The 18,779-nt window shown below is 36.2% G+C and overlaps 1 protein-coding gene across 1 annotated transcript in view; it reads right to left on the bottom strand.

Annotated features, from left to right (window-relative positions):
- The window catches only part of LOC138833027 (A disintegrin and metalloproteinase with thrombospondin motifs 6), a 209,476-nt gene that overhangs the window by 80,741 nt on the left and 109,956 nt on the right, over positions 1–18,779 (bottom strand). Inside the window, exons 12-14 of the mRNA XM_070031386.1 lie at positions 18,089–18,196; positions 9,638–9,783; positions 7,581–7,644 (exon numbers count right to left, since the gene is read on the bottom strand). Coding sequence (XP_069887487.1) covers positions 7,581–7,644; positions 9,638–9,783; positions 18,089–18,196 — 318 coding nt within the window. The remainder of the gene's footprint in view (positions 1–7,580; positions 7,645–9,637; positions 9,784–18,088; positions 18,197–18,779) is intronic.

Below are 18,779 nucleotides of genomic sequence, written 5' to 3'. Positions count from 1 at the left end.
CAGTACCTTGTGCATTCTGGGTGAACATTCTACCAGAGCTACATTTCCGGCCTTTAATTTTAAAGAAAACAACTCACATTGTCCGAGCTTGAGTCCAGTTTGATACCACAACCTTCTGTACAAGTTTTGTTTTTACTTTGATATTCCATGTGTACTCTGGACTTTAAATGATATCAATCCATAACCTAAATGTTCCTCCTCACTCCTCGGCCTATAAAAATGTTAAGAAATAAATGTACTTTGCAAGTTTCAAGTGTCTTAAAGAATAAATTTTTTAAAAAGTTCTATTCTGTGTAGTAAAACCTAATCCTAAACCAGGTTTTCTAGCTATTTGGAAGGCTGAGATGGAAAGGATCATGGTTCAAGGGCATCCCAGGCAGAAAAAAGGTTCATGTGATCCCTCATCAACCCACAGTTGGGTACAGTGTTGTGTTCCTGTCATCCCAAGGCTGAGAGCAAGAAGATCACAGTTCCAAGCCTGGGCAGAAAAGTCCACAAGAGGCTCTCTCCATGGACGGAAGCTGGGCACTGTGGCAGGTGCCTGTGACCTCAGCAAAGATGTAACAGATCACAGCACAGGTGTGTACTCAGGTGAGAAGTGAGACCCTATCTCAAAAATTAGCCAGCATAAAACAGGGATGAGCCATGGTTCAAATGGTAAAGCTCCAACCTAGCAAGGTGTAACCCCTGGACTGCCAAAAATAAACTAAAATGAACTATTCTTCAGTGTTTTAGGGAAAACACTGAAGAATAGTTATAAGTCATCAGAACAAAAAATTTCAGGAAAATAAAAATATATGATTAGTGATTAATATGTCTATATGCAAGTCAAAGGACATTTCACAAAGATAATAATAAAAGGCCTATTGCTAAGCAACAACTGAATAAACATTTCTTCAGAAGATTAAATACAGAACAAAGGCCTGCAGTAGCCCTGTCAGATAATTATGTTAGTTCCTACCTTTGTACAATAATAAAAACTATCAGGACCTAATCAGCCCCTCATCACTATGTCCTCTGTTTCTGGAATCAATGAAACCTTAGCACTATCATTTACATAAAATTCTGCCTTCCAAACCTAAGTTCCAATAGGACAAACCTACTGGATGAAGTCATCCTAATTAGTTCATGATGCGAAATACATAGTTGTAGTTTCTGGTTTAATGGTAAGACCACACTTCATTCAAGTCTATATGCTTTGAATAAATGTTCCTGATTTCTTTATAACTTCAAGATTAATTTGACTTAAAAATGACTGTTGGCTTTACCTACTATTCTGGTTTGGAAACCATTGTGTAAAGAAGGGGTCCCTGTCTAGACTTCCTAGTGTGACACAGGGCGAAGTATAGAACAAATTACCTATCCAATACACTCTAATGCAAAAAAATTCAGCATCAGTACAGCATCTGAATAGGCTGGTTATTTTGCTATTAAGAGGGAATAGCATCAGCCATGGTAGCCGGTGTCCATATAAATTGTTTTAGAGTTGTTAGCTATCAAACTTGTTAAACTAATTGGATCATTTGTCTCTCAGATCTTATTTATAGGATCACCAAATATGATATGTATAGTACTAAATTATGTAAAACAGGTCCTAAGAAAGGAGAGTGGTTTGACAAAAAGATAAATATCCTCTTTTGAATCCTGTAAGTTAGAATAACTCACACCTAACACATATCTGAGCATTGAGGGGGAAAAGCACATTTAAAGAGGTACACATTTAGAAAGAGGATCAAAGTTAATTTAAGAGATAGATATGATAGATTTGTAATGAGCCTACAGTAATACTCATTTTTGGCTAACTGAAAAATATTAGATTCTTACATTCCTCAATCTTCCCTCTAATCAATTCATTCTTCATGACTTGTCTTCCCTTTAATAGAGTCTACATATCAGAAACTCAAAATCGATTTTTCAACTATAGTTTTTGTTCTAATAAAATACCTACAATCTTGAAAAATATCATACAACAAAACTACATCCCAAAAAGGAAAGGTGGGGTTGACGCATACAACTCATAGACCGAAAGGAAATTGTGGCATATTTATCTTGAAAAATATTTGAAATCAGTCAATATGGAAGTTAATGTGAAATCAATTAACATGAAGCCGTTGAACCTAGAGACCAACCTATCATAGCAAGCAGAAACCCGGGAGAGCATATGGCAGGGAATGGGCGGTAAGAGTGAATAGGAAGGAGAGTGTGGGGCAGAAGGGCACCATGTTTCCTACAACTTTTCACTTTCTGGTGTATTGGTGCAGTTCGATTTCACCTGTTGCACTAAGTAGCACAAAACAAACAATATGACTTAATTTTTGTGTTGCAGAAGCAAGGTCACAGAATAGACTGTACCAAAACTTTGCTATCATTAGAGCCTTTCTAGATTTATGTTGAAAGAATGGAAATTCAAAATACCCCACCAAACCAACTCACTTCTGAGGAGAAAGGAGTGGAGATTTCTCAGTATGAGCAACATGATTACAATAATAGATCTGGTACATAGTTAAAAGCTCAATAAAATGTAGCAGGAGCTACTTCTAACTATTTCTGCAGCAGCTAGTCCCATTAGTGATGGTAGAAATTACAGGTTTGAGGCAGATATTTGTGGCTTACCTAGTAACTATCATGTCATGATTTCTTGGTATAACAACTCTGATATTTTGCCTAGGGATCTACCACTTAGGAAAGATGCCATAGCATCTGCTATGACAAATCAGGATTAGTCTAAATCAATTATAGTAATCCCATTCCTTTCACTAATGTTGTTTAAGTGTAGGCATGTAATATCTAGCAAAAATAAAGTCAAATAATCTTTTTTTTTATATGTAGTAAAATAATCTTGAGAGAGCAAAGGAGGAGATCTGAGAGAAACTTCCCTCATACCTAAAAAAGACATTGGAGCTGTTTAAATCTTCTCTTTCTCTGAATAGTGTCAGGGCAAATGTACTTCAGATGCTCAACTGTGCCTTTAATCTTTCTGCATTTCCTCTGATCTGTGGCTGCCCAAGTTTCTCATATAAAGTGGCATAGTGTTTGCGTATAACATGTATACAACCTCCTGTATACTTTAAATCATCTCCAGATTGCTTATAATGCCAACACAAAGTAAATAGTTGTTATAATGTATGGTTTAAGAACTAATAACAAGAAAAAATTGTACATACTTAGTGGTTGGTTGGGTCTGCCATCATACACATGCAGAGGGCCAACTGTTTTTTTTTTTTTTTTAATGAATAAAGACGGTTTTAAAAAAAAACTGGTATACAAATATTTATAAATTAGACAACTTCATAGCTCAGCTATTTAGTTCCATATTATCCAATGATTACCACAGGCCACATAGGGCTATTCAAATATAAATTAAACTTATAAAGATATGTTTTTCAATTACACTAGCCACATTTCAAATACTCATTAGGCTAGTAATTACTAGCCCAATGGACAGCATACGTATGTCCATTATTGAAGGAAGCATTATTACAGAATGCTCGTCTAGATTAGGTGTGTGGAAAAATTAAAATTTTGTCTATTGAAGCAGGCCCCAGCTTATATAAATTATGCACAGACTTTATTAACTTAGCATGGAAAATAAATTTTAATATAAAAGTCGTGGAAATGGCATTGTGGCTCAAGTGGTAGAGTGCTTGCTTTGAGCTGAAGAGCACCCAGGCCTAGAGTTCAAGCCCCATGACTGACAAAAAAAAATTCGCTCAAGTTCTGAGTTGGTAGTCAAGATTAATGAAAACATTTTAATTACGTCTATCCATAGTTCAGTTACATTAATGCAGTTTCACTGAATGTCCATATAGTTTCTAAAAGCTGAAAGAGAAGATGAAGATAGAAATATCAACTTAAAAATAGTAAATTCTACAATGTGACTTCTAACTCAGCTCATGAATATAATGCAACAAGCCTAAAATATCTGGGTTTTTTTTTTTACTATTGTCTATTCTACATTATCCCATTATTTCTAGTATATAATAATATAATATTACTAGAGCCTACATGTGTGTACCCACCTCCACAATTATATAATAATGAAATGGTTGGGATTTAGAGGTGAGTTTGAGTTTCTCCCCTCTGAGTCTGACTCAGTAGTTATTCCCTTCTTCTATTATTATAGATTGCTCTCAGAGATTCATGCCATTCATCTAAAGTACAATTGCATATAATAAATGAACTTTGCTTGCCCTCATTAAGAAGTTTGATACTAATTTATAGTCTTATTTCACCTGAAATATACCTACAATCTCACAATCTTTGAAGTTCTTGCAACTCCTTCACCTCCACCCAAGTTTAGACATGCACTCCCCCATGACTACACTACCAATTTGTCATCACTGAGAATTTTCAACTTGTTATATCTTAAATTCAAATACATTCCTCTCTGTGATCTCAATTTCTATCTGCTTGACTCTTTTTGTCCTATTATGCTAGTTCTTTCATTTTCATGGCTCTTTGAAGTTAGGTTCGTGGTTGTGTTTTTCCCGTATGAACTCTGTTCTGTTGTACTCTCATCTTCATCTACTCCATTTTCATTGAAAGTCTGAACCCACCACTTTTCCCTTAGTTTCTTAATGCCTTAAAATAAAAGATTATACTTTTAAACATACAGGCATTGCACTTAATATTCTTTTCATCTAGTGTTTTCGTCATCTCTTTCTCTTTTTCTGGTCAGTTCCCATTTGTCTTTTGGGTTTCTAGCTTTCAATGGCAAGAAATCTCTAAATCTCTAATTCGCCCACACACCAGTTCTGTTTTCCAGCATTTCACATTCACTCCAGCATATCACTTATCACTCTCTACTGTGATTTTCTGCACTGCAGTGATTTCTCAGGAAACTATAAAATCCTTAATGGCCGAGATTTTTCTTAATCCCGCTTTCTTTTGTGGTTGCACTGGGATTTCAACTGAGAGCCTCACACTCACTCAGATTACTGGCTCATCTGGTGTTCTACCACTTCAGCTACTCATCCAGCCCTACTTTTCACTGGTCATTGGCTTTTCTGTTCTGGCTGGCTTTGAATAAAAATCCTCTAGATCTCAGATGACTGAGTAGCTAGGATTACAAGTGGGATCCACCAGCATGTGCATTTCTTTATCACTCCTTTAACAAGCTAATAGAAGCCATATTCAATTATTTCTTGAGTGACTAAATAATTAATACTTATAACTTTAAAAATCATTATAATTGAGCTATATGAAACTAGTCTAAGATCCTACTTTCATAGAATGAAATGTAATAAACTAGAGTGTACTGTATTAGAAAGCAGAGGAAAATAGAGTAGGAAAAGGAAAGGTTGCAATTTTAACTGCAGTATTCAGGACAGGCATAATTAAGAAGGTAACAACTGAGTAAAAATGAAAGAATACACATAGCCATTAGATATCATGGGAGACAGGTGTAAAAGGCAAAGAGAGCCGGGTGCCAGTGGCTCATGTCTGTAATCCTAGCTACTAAGGAGGCTGAGATCTGAGGATCATGGTTCAAAGCCAGCCCAGGCAGAAAAATCCGTGAGACTCTTATCTCCAATTACCCACTAGAAAACTGAAGTGGCGCTGTGGCTCAAGTGGTAGAGTGCTAGCCTTGAGCTGAAGAGCACAGGGATAGCACCCAGGCCCAGAGTTCAGGCCCCACTACCGACAAAAAAAAAAAAAAGGCAAAGAGAACACCATAAGCTGGGAGCACAATTGTCATGTTTAATGAAGAAGGTCCGCATGGCTGGTTGTGAGGAGGAAAACAATAAGACACCAGTTCAGAAAAGCAATGAAGGCTAGATTATACAGATCTTGCAGGCCTTTGAAGGACCATGGATTTAGGTAAAATGCTAGGCAGCACTGAAATGTAGATAATCTGTCTCACTTTGCCTACTCAATTGAGAATTGGAAGGGGCAAGTGCAGTTATAGGAAACCCTCATATTAGAGGCTATTAAATGGAATAGGTTTGTAGATCAGCAGCACAACACTTTCCCTACATGTGGTAAGGTCTTGTGTTGATTCCTAATACCACAATATTTTTAAAGGGCGTTTTTAAACAATCTTATGGAAGATAGTAGGAACTCAGAGCAGAGTTAGCAGCTGAGGTAGTGAAGTTGTGATAAGTGCTCAGATTAATAACTTATTTTGTAAGCAAAATGAATAGGATTTCAGGAGGGTTTAGATATAGCTGCCACAGAAAAAAGTTAAGAAGAGACATTAAGCCAAATGAGGGTTGACATTTGAGATGGAGAACACAGATGGAGGAATAGATTTATGGAATTGTTTTGTAGATACTATTTGGTACATTTTACATCAGTGGTATTAAAAGTCTAATCAAGTAGTAAGATATGTACCTAGAATCTATGGAGCAAGTCTGGTCTGAAGATAGAAATAGCAATGTGTCTTTTGCTGGTATCCAAAGTACTGAAACTGGATAAGACACCAAGAAAATGACTGTTGAAAAAAAAATGTGAAAAAGGCCAAGGACCAAGTCTTGGGTTAGTAAAACATTAAGATGAGAGAGAGAGAGAGAGAGAGAGAGAGAGAGAGAGAGAGAGAGAGAGAGAAAGGGGGGGGCAACAAAGAATTATGAAGAGTAAAAGACAACTAAAATTTTGAGAAAACAAGGAAGATAAAAGACTCCAAAGTAATTATTTGCCTTAGCAACTACAAATCAACTGTGACTTGGTTTTTAAAAAATTCAGCACAATAGAAGTAAAAACCTAACAAGCAATTAAGAAAAAATAAAAGAAAATTGTATTGAGTATGTTTTTTGGAAAATTTCTCTCAAAGGAGAGTAAAGCAATAGGAATACATTGGCAATTTCTCTTTAGATAGGAGCTTGTTTATTTGCATGTGGAAAAATCTAGAAAAGAACATATTGGGACAATCATCCATATGTTTGAGTTCACAATGAATTAAGACAGGAGTAGGACTGCAGAGGATGAATGAGAGGTCAACAATCTGACATTATAAAATTAAAGGTTGTAGTTTTAGATACGAAGAAAGAAGACTGAAGTAAGGTAGACATGAAGATACTCCATCCACTTTGAGTCCCAGTTACGGAGGATGAAGAGAACAGAAGCTCCCTATTTGCAAACTATAGAAGAAACAGTAGATTTTTGCCAATGATGGATCCTGAATTCCGGAGGACAACAAAGAGGAATTTTAGCAATTGGCAGACACGGGAAACAAAGGAGGTGATATATGGAGTCATATAAAGTTTTTATGGGATTGGATGCAAAGAGATGAGAAGAATGATGCGGGAGTCCTGACATGCTTGCTGTGGCAAAAAGAAGTATAATAAAATGGATCCTGACGGACTTAGGAAAGATAATGGTGGAGAAGTAGCAAATGTGCTGAGGCTGGCCAATTCAGGGGATGTGTCTCTCTCACCATACCTGTCGGAAACTAATGCTGGATATTCTCTTTGACTATGGAAATAATAGAGTTGAGGCCAGCTTTATTATGAACCATTTAGGAAATAGATATGACCCTCCCACACATAGATATTTGGTGGAGCTGCTTACAATTTTTGATTTTTCAGAGTTTTAGTGAGGAAGTAAGCTAACTTTTCATAGAAGAGTTTGCTTTTACTTACATCCGTGTTGCAGGAGCGATACCGTTTCCTTTCCCCAAGGCAGTATTTTCCACCTCCTGAAGGTCTGAAAAAACATTTTGTTTAACATGTGAATACATCTATCCCACAGACAGTACATATCTTATTGATGAGATCATATGAAGTTTAAGAAAATACCAATACGATATTGTATCAGTTATTAAAATGATATCATACTGGCAATTCCTAGCAATGATTATGGCTATGGAATATAAAATTAAGATATTTATATGAGTAATTTATAACTACTATTAGGATTTACATTATAAGAAAATATGGTTAATTTAATTTAATTACCATACTACAATACTCTGTAAACTAAGTGAGCTTTACTTATTTAAAATATAAAGCCATTTCAGTCATATTTAACAAATCAATAATCTGATGATACATATGTTTCCCAAGTAGAAGTAAAATTTGTTTTTCTCCCAGATGGGAAGCAGAGAATATTACATAACTTTCTGGAATTAACTCCAGCTCAAAGTAAACAGTATGGAGATGAATTTCCATCTTATTTCAAATATTACATGAAGTTTAAAACCCAAGTTTAAAAAAATCATATGGCTTTGTATTATATAAATCTTTATGGCACATCCAAATTATAACAGTAAAATGTCAAAGTACTGATTTACATAAGCTAAGCTGTAAGGATTTAAATATTAGGGAAAGTCATATTCTATTCCTAGAATACACAGTTATTGAGCAGGTAAAATTATCTAACTTCTTTTAAAAGGTCTCAAACATTTCCTTATATCTCTGGGGTCAGCATAATTTTATACTAATTTATGACAATCTATAGTTGAATCCAGATTGATTATTCTGCACTTGCTTTAATATGATCATGCTTACTGGTATCAATGGGATAATTAAAGCTAAATTTGGAATCTATATTGAATGTCAGCGAACGCTAACTCTAGTGGAGGAAAGGCAAATATTCAGCTTGAAACCAGCTTAAGAGAAATCAGCCAGTCAGAGAAACACAGGTGGTGGGAATGGTGGTAGCAATGGCTAGCTTATGAATGGGTAACAGGAAGTTCAGTTTAATACTAGAGTAATAATCAACAGAAAATAGCATAATGGAAACAGCTAATATGAAGGTAAACTTTTTAAGCTAAAGAGATAAGCGATTAGACATTTGGAGAAGGAAATAAAAGGAAGGGGACCTACTTTAAAAAAACAAAACAACAAAAATAGATTCTCTTTTATCATAGGGGTGTTAGGTAGGGCATCTAAGTAGTATAGTGTATCGAATACTATCCAGGAAAAGAAAAAACATGGCACCTGACAACAGCTAAGGAGTTTCATCTCCAGCAGTACAGGAAAAGTACCACTAAAGAACAGTCCACCTGTACTGGGCATCGAGGAGAGGGAGATGCAGTAGAGCTGGCAAAGAATACTAGGGGGGCCTGGCCTTATGCCAGGAAGATGCTGGCTGGAGAAAGGAGTAGTGGGAGAAGAGCAGTCTGACCTGCATAAAACAGTCATGGGGAGAAAAGTGGTGGCAGCTTGGGAAGATGATTAATGGGGGCATGTGAATGGAAACTATTTTAACACATGGGCAGTATCCTTTTCATTGTGATTTGCGATGCGAATCAAGGCATTTCAACCCTTGAAGTGCTCTCATTGGCCCTTTTAATACTAATGTAGCAGTAATAATTTTATGTGACATGTGAAAAGACCTTAGGTTTCCTGGGAATAATGGTAATGTAGCAAAAACCAGACCTGGATTCATCCATAATTCAGTAGTTTTCAGAAGAGGAAATCTATCTGATTATTACTAGATTAGAAGTCTGGCTTATCTAGGGCAGATGCACAGTATGTTTCTTTTTTTCCTGATTTTTATTTTTAGTTACACCATAAGGGGAAAGGAAGAGTCTTGTCGAACAAAGCTCCTCCACTTTCCTGTGCCTATTGCTTGTTCTGAAGACAAGCCTTTGGCTCACTGACGAAACGTTTTTACAGATAACATGTGAAACCACAGCTTTGAATCCTTTCCAACTGTGTCTTTTTGTTGGCTCCGGCTTACTTTAGCTACTTACGCTGGACTGTCACAGTGTCTTAAGGATGAGGAGACGCCGCCCCCGCAGGTCCTGCTGCACTGGCCCCACAGGGACCAGGGACCCCAGCCCCCATCTACGCTCTGGGGCCAAGTGCCAAAAGGAACACAATCTCCCTGATAACACCACTGCAAGATTTCACAGAAAACACAGAATTAGATTTCAGGCAGACAGAGCTGTCAGGACAGAAATACTTAAGAGTCAGGCAAATGACCAATTTTAGGCATTAGTATTCTCCAAAGAGATAACAGATAGTTCTTTAACTGTGATTAGACTCCGTGAAGGTGCATATGACTTGTAAATTATCTTTAGGTAGGCCATGATTTATTAGTCTTTAACATGTACCACGAGTGTAAAAAAAAATACCTCACTTCGCCTTTTCTTTGTTTTTCTTCCTCCAGACTTTTAATGTTTCTCATTATGGAGCTAGCTACAGACCTCAAAGTCTTTTTTTTTATATCTTAGTAATTTCTAAAAAAAAAAATCTTTATATTCCATGATTATTAGACTCATGGAATGATAACACAATATGGAAAGTTCCCCAGTAAGGAATTTTTATGATGGTAACTGCTCTTTCTTTAAAAAAAAAAAATGGTTGAGGCTACAATAGTAAAAGAATGTGTTGTGGCATTTCATCTACATGAGCACTGCAGACATAATAAAAGTAATGCCAAGACACTAGGGACTGGGTACAAAAAAACCCTTATATCCACTGACTAGCCATGTGTATGGCCCTACATGAACATGTGTACTGGAATTCTGTTCAGCTTTACTCTCTGCAATAAACCACACATACTGCACCTAAGTAGAAAGCCAGGAATAATTTATCGAGATGCAGACATCGCATAATCAGCTCATAACTCTAGCATGATAAATCTTATTTGCAGAATATGGCAAAATAAAAGTCTTCTTTAAAACCAATAATTTGTACATTTTTATTAGTGCACTTTCTGAATTATGAAACTTTGACAAACCAACCCAATAACAAAAAAGTCACTTGCTTAAATGTGTAACAATAGGAAGCATGGCTAGAGTTGAGCAAGTATCAGTTTAAAAAAATTAAAATATAAAAGGACTACGGTATATGGCACTCAGAAAATAATCAGTTTGTGATGCTAATTCTATCACTAACTTAGTGATTTTTTTGCTCCCAAGATATATCTGAAATTCTTTCACTTTTCTCATTCTTCATTGCTACCACCCCAAAACAACAGGCAAATGGAGTAGCTTGTAGCCTGGCCACTCAGTCTTCTTTTTACTGTTGGAACTTATGTTACAGACAGCACATAGAGGTATCTTTTTAAAACACTTATCATGGGTTGAGAAGATGGCTCAGTGGGAGAGCACTTGCCTTGCATGCTTGAGGCTCTGGGTTCGATTCCTCAGCACCACATAAGAAAAAAGCCGGAAGTGGCGCTGTGGCTCAAGTGATAGAGCACTAGCCTTGATCTGAAGAGCTGAGGGACAGCGCCCAGGCCCAGAGTTCAGGGTCCACGACCCGACCCCAAAAATGAATAAATAAATAAAACCACTTATCATACCATATCACTTTTTTTGATAAGAATATTTCAGTGTTTCCTACTTCCCTTATCCCTGCTTTAGAGGACGTACTGACTAGCACCTGCTTTCTTCAGACTATCTCCTTTGCACTGACAGTTCCAGACATTGACTTTTTTTTAAAATACATAAAGCTTGTTTCCTAACTACTCGTGATGTATTTGCATTTTCTAATCCTTTTGGTAGTACCTGCCTCTTTATTTTTATTTTATAATTGTTTTATATTTTGATCCTTATAATGATGAAAATGATAGAAAGAAATGTAAGCTTTCATGCACACTAGGCAACCCCTCTACCACTAAGCCACCACACCCCAGCCTTTTTTATTTTGATGTTTCATCTTTTTTGAGACAGGATATACCCACATAGCCCAGGCTGTCTTGAACTTGTGAACCTTTTGGTTCAACCCCTTTAGTCCTCAGATTAAAAGGATATACCACCATGCCCATCTCCCAGTTCTTTATATTGCTGGGTTCTCATTCAGTCTCAGATCAAGGATCATCTCAACAAACAAGGCTCCTGGACTACTTTGTTGTGAGCCCACTCCCCTTTATACCAGGATATAACAGTGTGTCATTCTGTTTCAGTTCTCTCTTACCATTTAGCACTGCTTGTGAGAAGAACTTTTTATCCTGTTTATCATTCAAAGCATGTCTTCCCCCGGCCCCCTCCTTAGAATGTAAAAGCCTGGCATAGGAATAGTTAGTTTAATGAAAAGAAAGAAATCCAGTTCCCTGGGACCACTAGCCACATTTCAAGGCTACCATAGCTGCACGTGGCTAATAGTTACTATGTTGAATACAGCAGATCAGAGAACATTTCTATCATCACAGAGAATTTTTTTAGAAATGGTTAATGTGTGAGGCTCTAGAGGTTGAGAAAGTCAAATTCAAGACTAGGGGCATAACTCAACTAGTAGAGTATAAGCTCCATGAGTTCAATCCTTAGTATTACCCCCCAAAAAAGTTCAGGTTTATATATGTTTGCCTGTTACTTCAGATTTCCTTGATTATACCTTAAGTCTACTGCAGATATATAGGGAAATTTTCACTTTTTTAATTCACTTTTTAAATTATTCTTTAGAGAAAGGAATTAGGAGGTCCTTAAGAACATTAAAAATGGGGCTGGGAAGGTGGCTCAGTGGTACAGCGTTTGCCTTGCATGCCTGAGGCCCTGGGTTCGATTCCTCAGCACCACATAAGCAAAAAGAAAAAGTGCCGGAAGTGGTGCTGTGGCTCAAGTGGTAGAGTGCTAGCCTTGAGCTGAAGAGCTGAGGGACAGCGCCCAGGCCCAGAGTTCAGGGCCCATGACCAGACCCCCCCCCCAAAAAAATAACATTAAAATATAAATCTTATTCTTAAAGCAAAAGATAAATATACAATATTTATTTTGCAGAATGGTGCTGAGCTCTTGACATTGATATCTATACAGCATAGTATTTGATAAATGGCTTGTGAGAAGAACTTTTTATGCATAAATTCATGTTTGTATTAATAAATCCCATGGAGTTATAATATGACTATTATATTAAAAACTTAAGTAACAAAGACTAATGGCTAAGAAATTCACATTGTGAGTATCAATTTTCTAGGAGTAGACAAGTGATTAGTCATTAGTTTAATAGCTTGTTAATATTTTAACTAACCAGTTTACAAATAAACAACTTCATCTTATATAGAAAAACGTACTTTCAGTTTTTATTCTAGCAATTTCTCAGGACCTAAAGCAAATCACCTGATTTTCTTTTGTTTCCCTAACTATAAAATGGAAATTCGTTTTGGTTTTTATTCCAATGTAGTTTAGAGTAAGACAACATTAAAAAATTAGTATTGCAGATGAATTTTCACATAAATTAAAAACCTAACATCTTGTTTAATTTTGATCTCTGGCAAAAGTGTTCTTTTGTGTTTTGTTTGGTTTGGTTTTCTCCCTTCATATTTACAGGAAAGGATGTCCTGCTAACTTCTGCTACTTCTTTCCATTGATAGTAAGTACCTTGGTGCAGAGGAAAACATGATCTCACTGAATAAAAGAGCTTTAAGAAATCCATACAAATGAGTTGGATGATTGGAGGTACTTTCTTACATATTTGCATTAATTAGTATATATAAAAATGTAATGGATAACGTGGAAATAATGAAGAGAATAACTACATTGCACCAAAAAAATACATTGAAGTATATAAATCCTATAAGCATATAAAGGTAAAATTTTGGAGTGTTGTATCATCTACTTGTATCCTTTTTTTGTTTTTACATGAAGTTCCAAACATACAATTTTCAGAGGCATAATATTTTTATTTTGTTAAGCTAGAAAATTTATATATACATATACAAACCTATTTCTAGTCTTTACTAATGGTTTTAGTCAATTTAGTAACTTTAGATTGCTCTAAATACCTTATGCTATATCGGTCTAAATTATCTAGTTAAATTGGATGCGTTGGCCTTCCTTCTTCTAATTCACGTGTGTTTAATAAGCTCACAAAGGTGAAAGAAATGAGACAATCACATGCCCAGAATAAAATCTTATATTCTTATTCTTGCTTTTCACATTCTTCCTAAACTAAATAAATATTTTAAACACTATATTGAAAGATAGCATATTCCAGTGAACCTTTAAAAGACTTCCATAAGAAACAGTAGTCATGGAAAAATAATATTATTCTCTGAAGAATTGTTAAATATCATGATCTATCTCAGGGGATTTTCTTTAAGCAAGACATACTATTTAAGTAATCTAGTTTTGGGAATGTGTCAGAAACTCACAAAGGAAATTTCCAAGATGAGTATATGAAGTATTTTTAAAGTTTTTTTTCTTTTTAACTTGAATTATTTTAGGTTGATTTTGGTGTACACGGTAACAATCAGACTAGGTCTAGCCAACATCTGGAATAAGAGATCACTAAGTAAATCCTAAGATTTTTTTTAAAAGAAGCAATATTGGTGATTCAATATAGAAGAGTCTATACAAGTCATCAGAGCTGAGTTCACAGAAGCACAACATCTTGAAAGGCCTTCTCTCTCTGCTCTACAGGTATGGGAATGTTCAAGCTATATTTCAACCCAAATTCTAAATCTGAACTTGTCATTTCATACTTTTAAATTTTCTAGAGCAGCTGGAAGAACTACTATTTTTTTGCTTCTTGTGTTTAGAGTTTAGGATCCAGTCAAAACATTGTATATCCTGCCCTAAGTGGATTAAGATCTAAAGCTGCAAAATGTCCTATTATGTATCCAGTGTTTGGGAAAGGCATATGATAATCTTAGTCTAATCCAGCTCTATGTTTCACAATCAAAGACATTAGGAATCTGTGTCACTTATATGTAAGCCTAAATGCTGGACTATTGCTCAAATTGGGTCTTGCAGTGCCCTTATATCAATCTTTTGGCAATCTACCAAATATTTGAAACCTTCTTTGTGGTCATCAACAGGGAGTACAACGATTGAGTTTTGATTATCCTTAATTTCCTGTTCAGTGACAATGCCAACACTACTACTAAAGTTTTTACAATCTAAATCTTTATTTCCTATTTCATCAAATATGGTAACCCTTTGATTCCTGGCCAAAGGGCTATTGCTGATGCTATATCCAAGGAGAGTTCTCTGGCTGAAAATTCTATTGACTGATTTGTAAAACACTGACCCATGGACACACAGTACCAGTGCAATGTCTGGGCCCATCAAATTTCTTCCTTTGGTTAATGCTACTGTCCCTAAACACATCCACTCAGACCATATGGTTCGTATTCAACCCTTGAATGCCTTATTCAGGCAAACATCCAATGACTGTAATAGCGATGTCAGACCCCCCAGGACTCACGCAAAGATCAGTTTTTAATTTTTTGGCCATATTTCTTACTCCATCTGCTAAATGTGCATGGAACAGTTCCCATGCTTACATGGAACATTTGTGGAACTGTGCCCTGGGCAGGAATCCCATATCTTTTGCAGCCAGAATTTGACGAGATCATCATGGATCCAATCCTCTGGATATGTCTATGCTATCACTCAAGCAATATTTCTAACCCCTCCCTTAAGAAAAAAGATTTATTCAGAAAACGATGTGCAGCTTTGGTTTTATTCTGCTGGCTAGACAGGGTGTAGGTTTCTTCTTGTTTCTTCTGATGGGAGTAGTTTTGAAACTCATTTTTAAGATAAAAATTTGTGGATATTCCACTCACGTCTCAGAGATACAGAAACTCATTCCTATTCTCTGTGATACCCTCTGCTATCAGTTAAAACAGTCAGTCAAAAATGTCTCTGCCCATCACCATCTAAGAGGTTAGCAAATGAGAATCAATGGTAATGAGGAGGAGAAGGGAAACCACACAAACCTCATGAGGTATTATTTCATTCCATCTCCACAAAACTCTTGGTTTTCTATCATTTTCAAGTAAAGAGTCCAATACTGAACCAATTGCTACACAATCACATGTTCTTAACTCGCTTAGTGCTCTACCCATACTACCTTCTTATTCTGATTACTCAGCTAAGAAACTTCTTCAGGTAACAAACCCACTTAATATGAAAAGTTAAAATAAACTGGGAGCTTGTGATCCTAGCTACATGGGAAGCAGAGATGGACAATCATGGTCCAAGGTCAGTCTAAAAGTTCTTCCTAGGCCGGGTGTCCATGGCTCACACCTGTTATCCTAGCTATGCAGGAGGCTGAGATCTGAGGATTGCGGTTCAAAGCCAGCCCTGGCAGGAAACTCCATGAAACTTATCTCCAATAAACCACTCAGAAAACCGGAAGTGGCACTGTGGCTCAAGTGGTAGAGCACTCCCTTGATCTTAAGAGCTGAAGGATAGCGCCCAGGCCAGAGTTCAAGCCCCACAACTGACAAAAAAAAAAAGTTCTGGGCTGGGAAGGTGGCTCAGTGGTAGAGCACTTGCCTTGCATGCCTGAGGCCCTGGGTTTGATTCCCCAGCACCACATAAGCAAACAGAAAAAAGCCGGAAGTGGCACTGTGGCTCAAGTGGTGGAGTGCTAGCCTTGAGCTGAAGAGCTGAGGGACAGCGCCCAGGCCCAGAGTTGAAGCCCCACCACTGGACCAAAAAAAAAAAAAAAAAAAAAAAAAAGTTCTTCCTAGAATCATGGGGAATCACAAGTACTGTACACCTCAAAATTAGGAATCAAAAGTTGATCACCATTGACACAGATTAAAAATGTGAATCTTTAGAAATCATGTATGGTCCAATTTCTCTCTCTCTTCATATTTTATTTATGCATGTGAATAACTTCATTTTTCCCCTATCTGCATTTCTAAATTTATATTAAATATGATTAATTTTAATATTAAGAGAGTTGAGTATCTCTCAAAAATGGTAATTTGCAAACAATGCATTATCTTTATCCCATGCAGATAGGTGTAACATATGACATTTCACAGCCTCATTATCACATACAAATAGCCAGATATTAAATATATATTTGTCTTGTAAATAACTGGTTGAGGTTGAGTCATGTGTTCTCCAATAGCCACTACTCATAGTTTAACTATGGAGTTATTACATAATTCATAGAATGCTACTAGGAGAGCTCTAAGATTTTTACATTTTGTTGTGCTTAGAGTCAAAACCAGGGTCTTGCACATGCTAGGCATGCTGTATCTGATCATTCACATGAGCTGTGCTGTTTATGTATATGTATTATAGAGTTACAGACTCAACCTGAGCTTGCTTAAGAGTAATTTTAAAACCATCAGGCCTAGTGGTAGCATTATTCTAGAAAAAAAATAGATCACAAGAATAGTAATTAAATAGTAATTAATGACAAATAAACAGTTTCTCACCATGACTTTGCCCCCTTACAGTTGTATATTTCTTTACAGATTGATGTAAATTGCTACTTGTCATTGACAAGATTGGTGATTCCAAAGTAAACCTACACTGTTGTTTCAAGAATGTGGTTCCTAGTATTTTTCTATTACTTTGTGAAAAAAAATAAAGAATTTTTAGTAGTGCATGAAGATTTCTGTATTTTTATTGGCTACTTACAAAATCTGGAGAGAAAAAAAGCCTTAATCCTTTTAAAATAACCCTATCAATTCTTATATTTAGAACAATTTACCAACATTTCCAAACCCAGCATGGAAAAGCTATCAACATGGCACTAGGTCATGGGTCCTGAATGAAGCCGTCAACACAGATTAATACACTGTGACAGCTGCCCAAAAACTTTCATTCTTTTTATTTAAACATCCTATTGCAAGCTGAAATTCAGAGTAATCTTTGTTGAAAATAGCCTACTTAACATCGAAGAAAGAACTAAGAACAGATGACAAGTAGTAATTATTATGAATTCACTCAATAGTAATAAATTCTAAAATTTCTGTATATAACAATTCCTAAAGAATTTGAAGAGTAGATTATGTCTATTCTTATCTATTTGAATACTTCTTACTTTTCTCTCTATGATCCTGAGGATGGAGCTCAGGTCTTCATGCATGCTAAGAAAATGCTTTGTCACTTATCTCTATTTCTACTCCTGTTTAAAACAGTTTTAATAATTTTGAAAATTAGGCCAATGAAAACTAAATGGTTTTAGACGATAAGTCTGTCTAGGGGGTCACATAATTTTTCCTAGGAATTATTTACCTGAAATAAAAACTAAACTATGGGGTATGATTATGAGATTGTTGTTGAAGTTTTCTTGGTACAAACATAGCTTATATACATGCCAACAGAAATACAAAACTGATATGAAAAAATTTTATTCCCTGTAAATTCATAAATAACATATTGCCAGATATAACAACAACCACATTAGAAATGTGTTATTTTTAAGTAATAGTTCTTAGTGGTTGACTATGGTCAGAAATATATTAGTTTAGTATACATGTCAAAGAGCTAGTAAATCATTTAGCTTACCCCCTTCTCAATATTCCCAGTTTGACACAATGTCCCCTCAGCTGCTGGAATACTGTTGGTAACACAGCGGTTGCTTTTGCTGAGGCACCAGAGCTCTCTACACACTTCCTGGGAAAGAAGGCAAAAGCAAGTTGATCAGGAATAGAGAGAGACTAAAACCATGTCAACTCTTACATAAAATACTCACATTCAGCATCATTTAAAAAGAGTTATCAGGTTTCATGTTGCTGTGGAAGCATAAGAAAGAAGGATTTTGAAGAAGGTCCTTTAAAAGGTGGGCTATAAAATGTGGTATATAGATGGGTGCTGGTGGCTCACACCTATAATCTTAGCTACTCAGGAGGCTGAGATCTGAGGATCACGGTTCAAAGCCAGCCTGGGCAGGAAAGTCCATGAGACTCTTATCTCCAATAAACCACTAGGAAACAGGAAGTGGCGCTGCAGCTCAAGTGGTAGAGCACTCGCCTTGAGCTGAAGAGTTGCAAGGACATCGCCCAAGCCCAGAGTTCAAGCCTCATGACCAACCAAACAAAAATAATAAAATGTTGTATGTATACTCAATGGAATTCTATGCTTCTATCAGAAAGAATGATATTGTAACATTCATAAGGAAATGGGAAGATTTGGAAAAAAATTATATTAAGCAGAGGAAGCTAGACCCAAAGAAACATAGGTTGCATGGTTTTGCTCA

This window comes from Dipodomys merriami, unplaced genomic scaffold, assembly GCF_024711535.1.
Source record: "Dipodomys merriami isolate MVZ:Mamm:240054 unplaced genomic scaffold, mDipMer1.0.p SCAF_20, whole genome shotgun sequence".
NCBI lineage: Eukaryota > Metazoa > Chordata > Mammalia > Rodentia > Heteromyidae > Dipodomys > Dipodomys merriami.
Note: the sequence above shows the minus strand (reverse complement) of the source record. Positions and strands in the feature narration are given on the sequence as shown.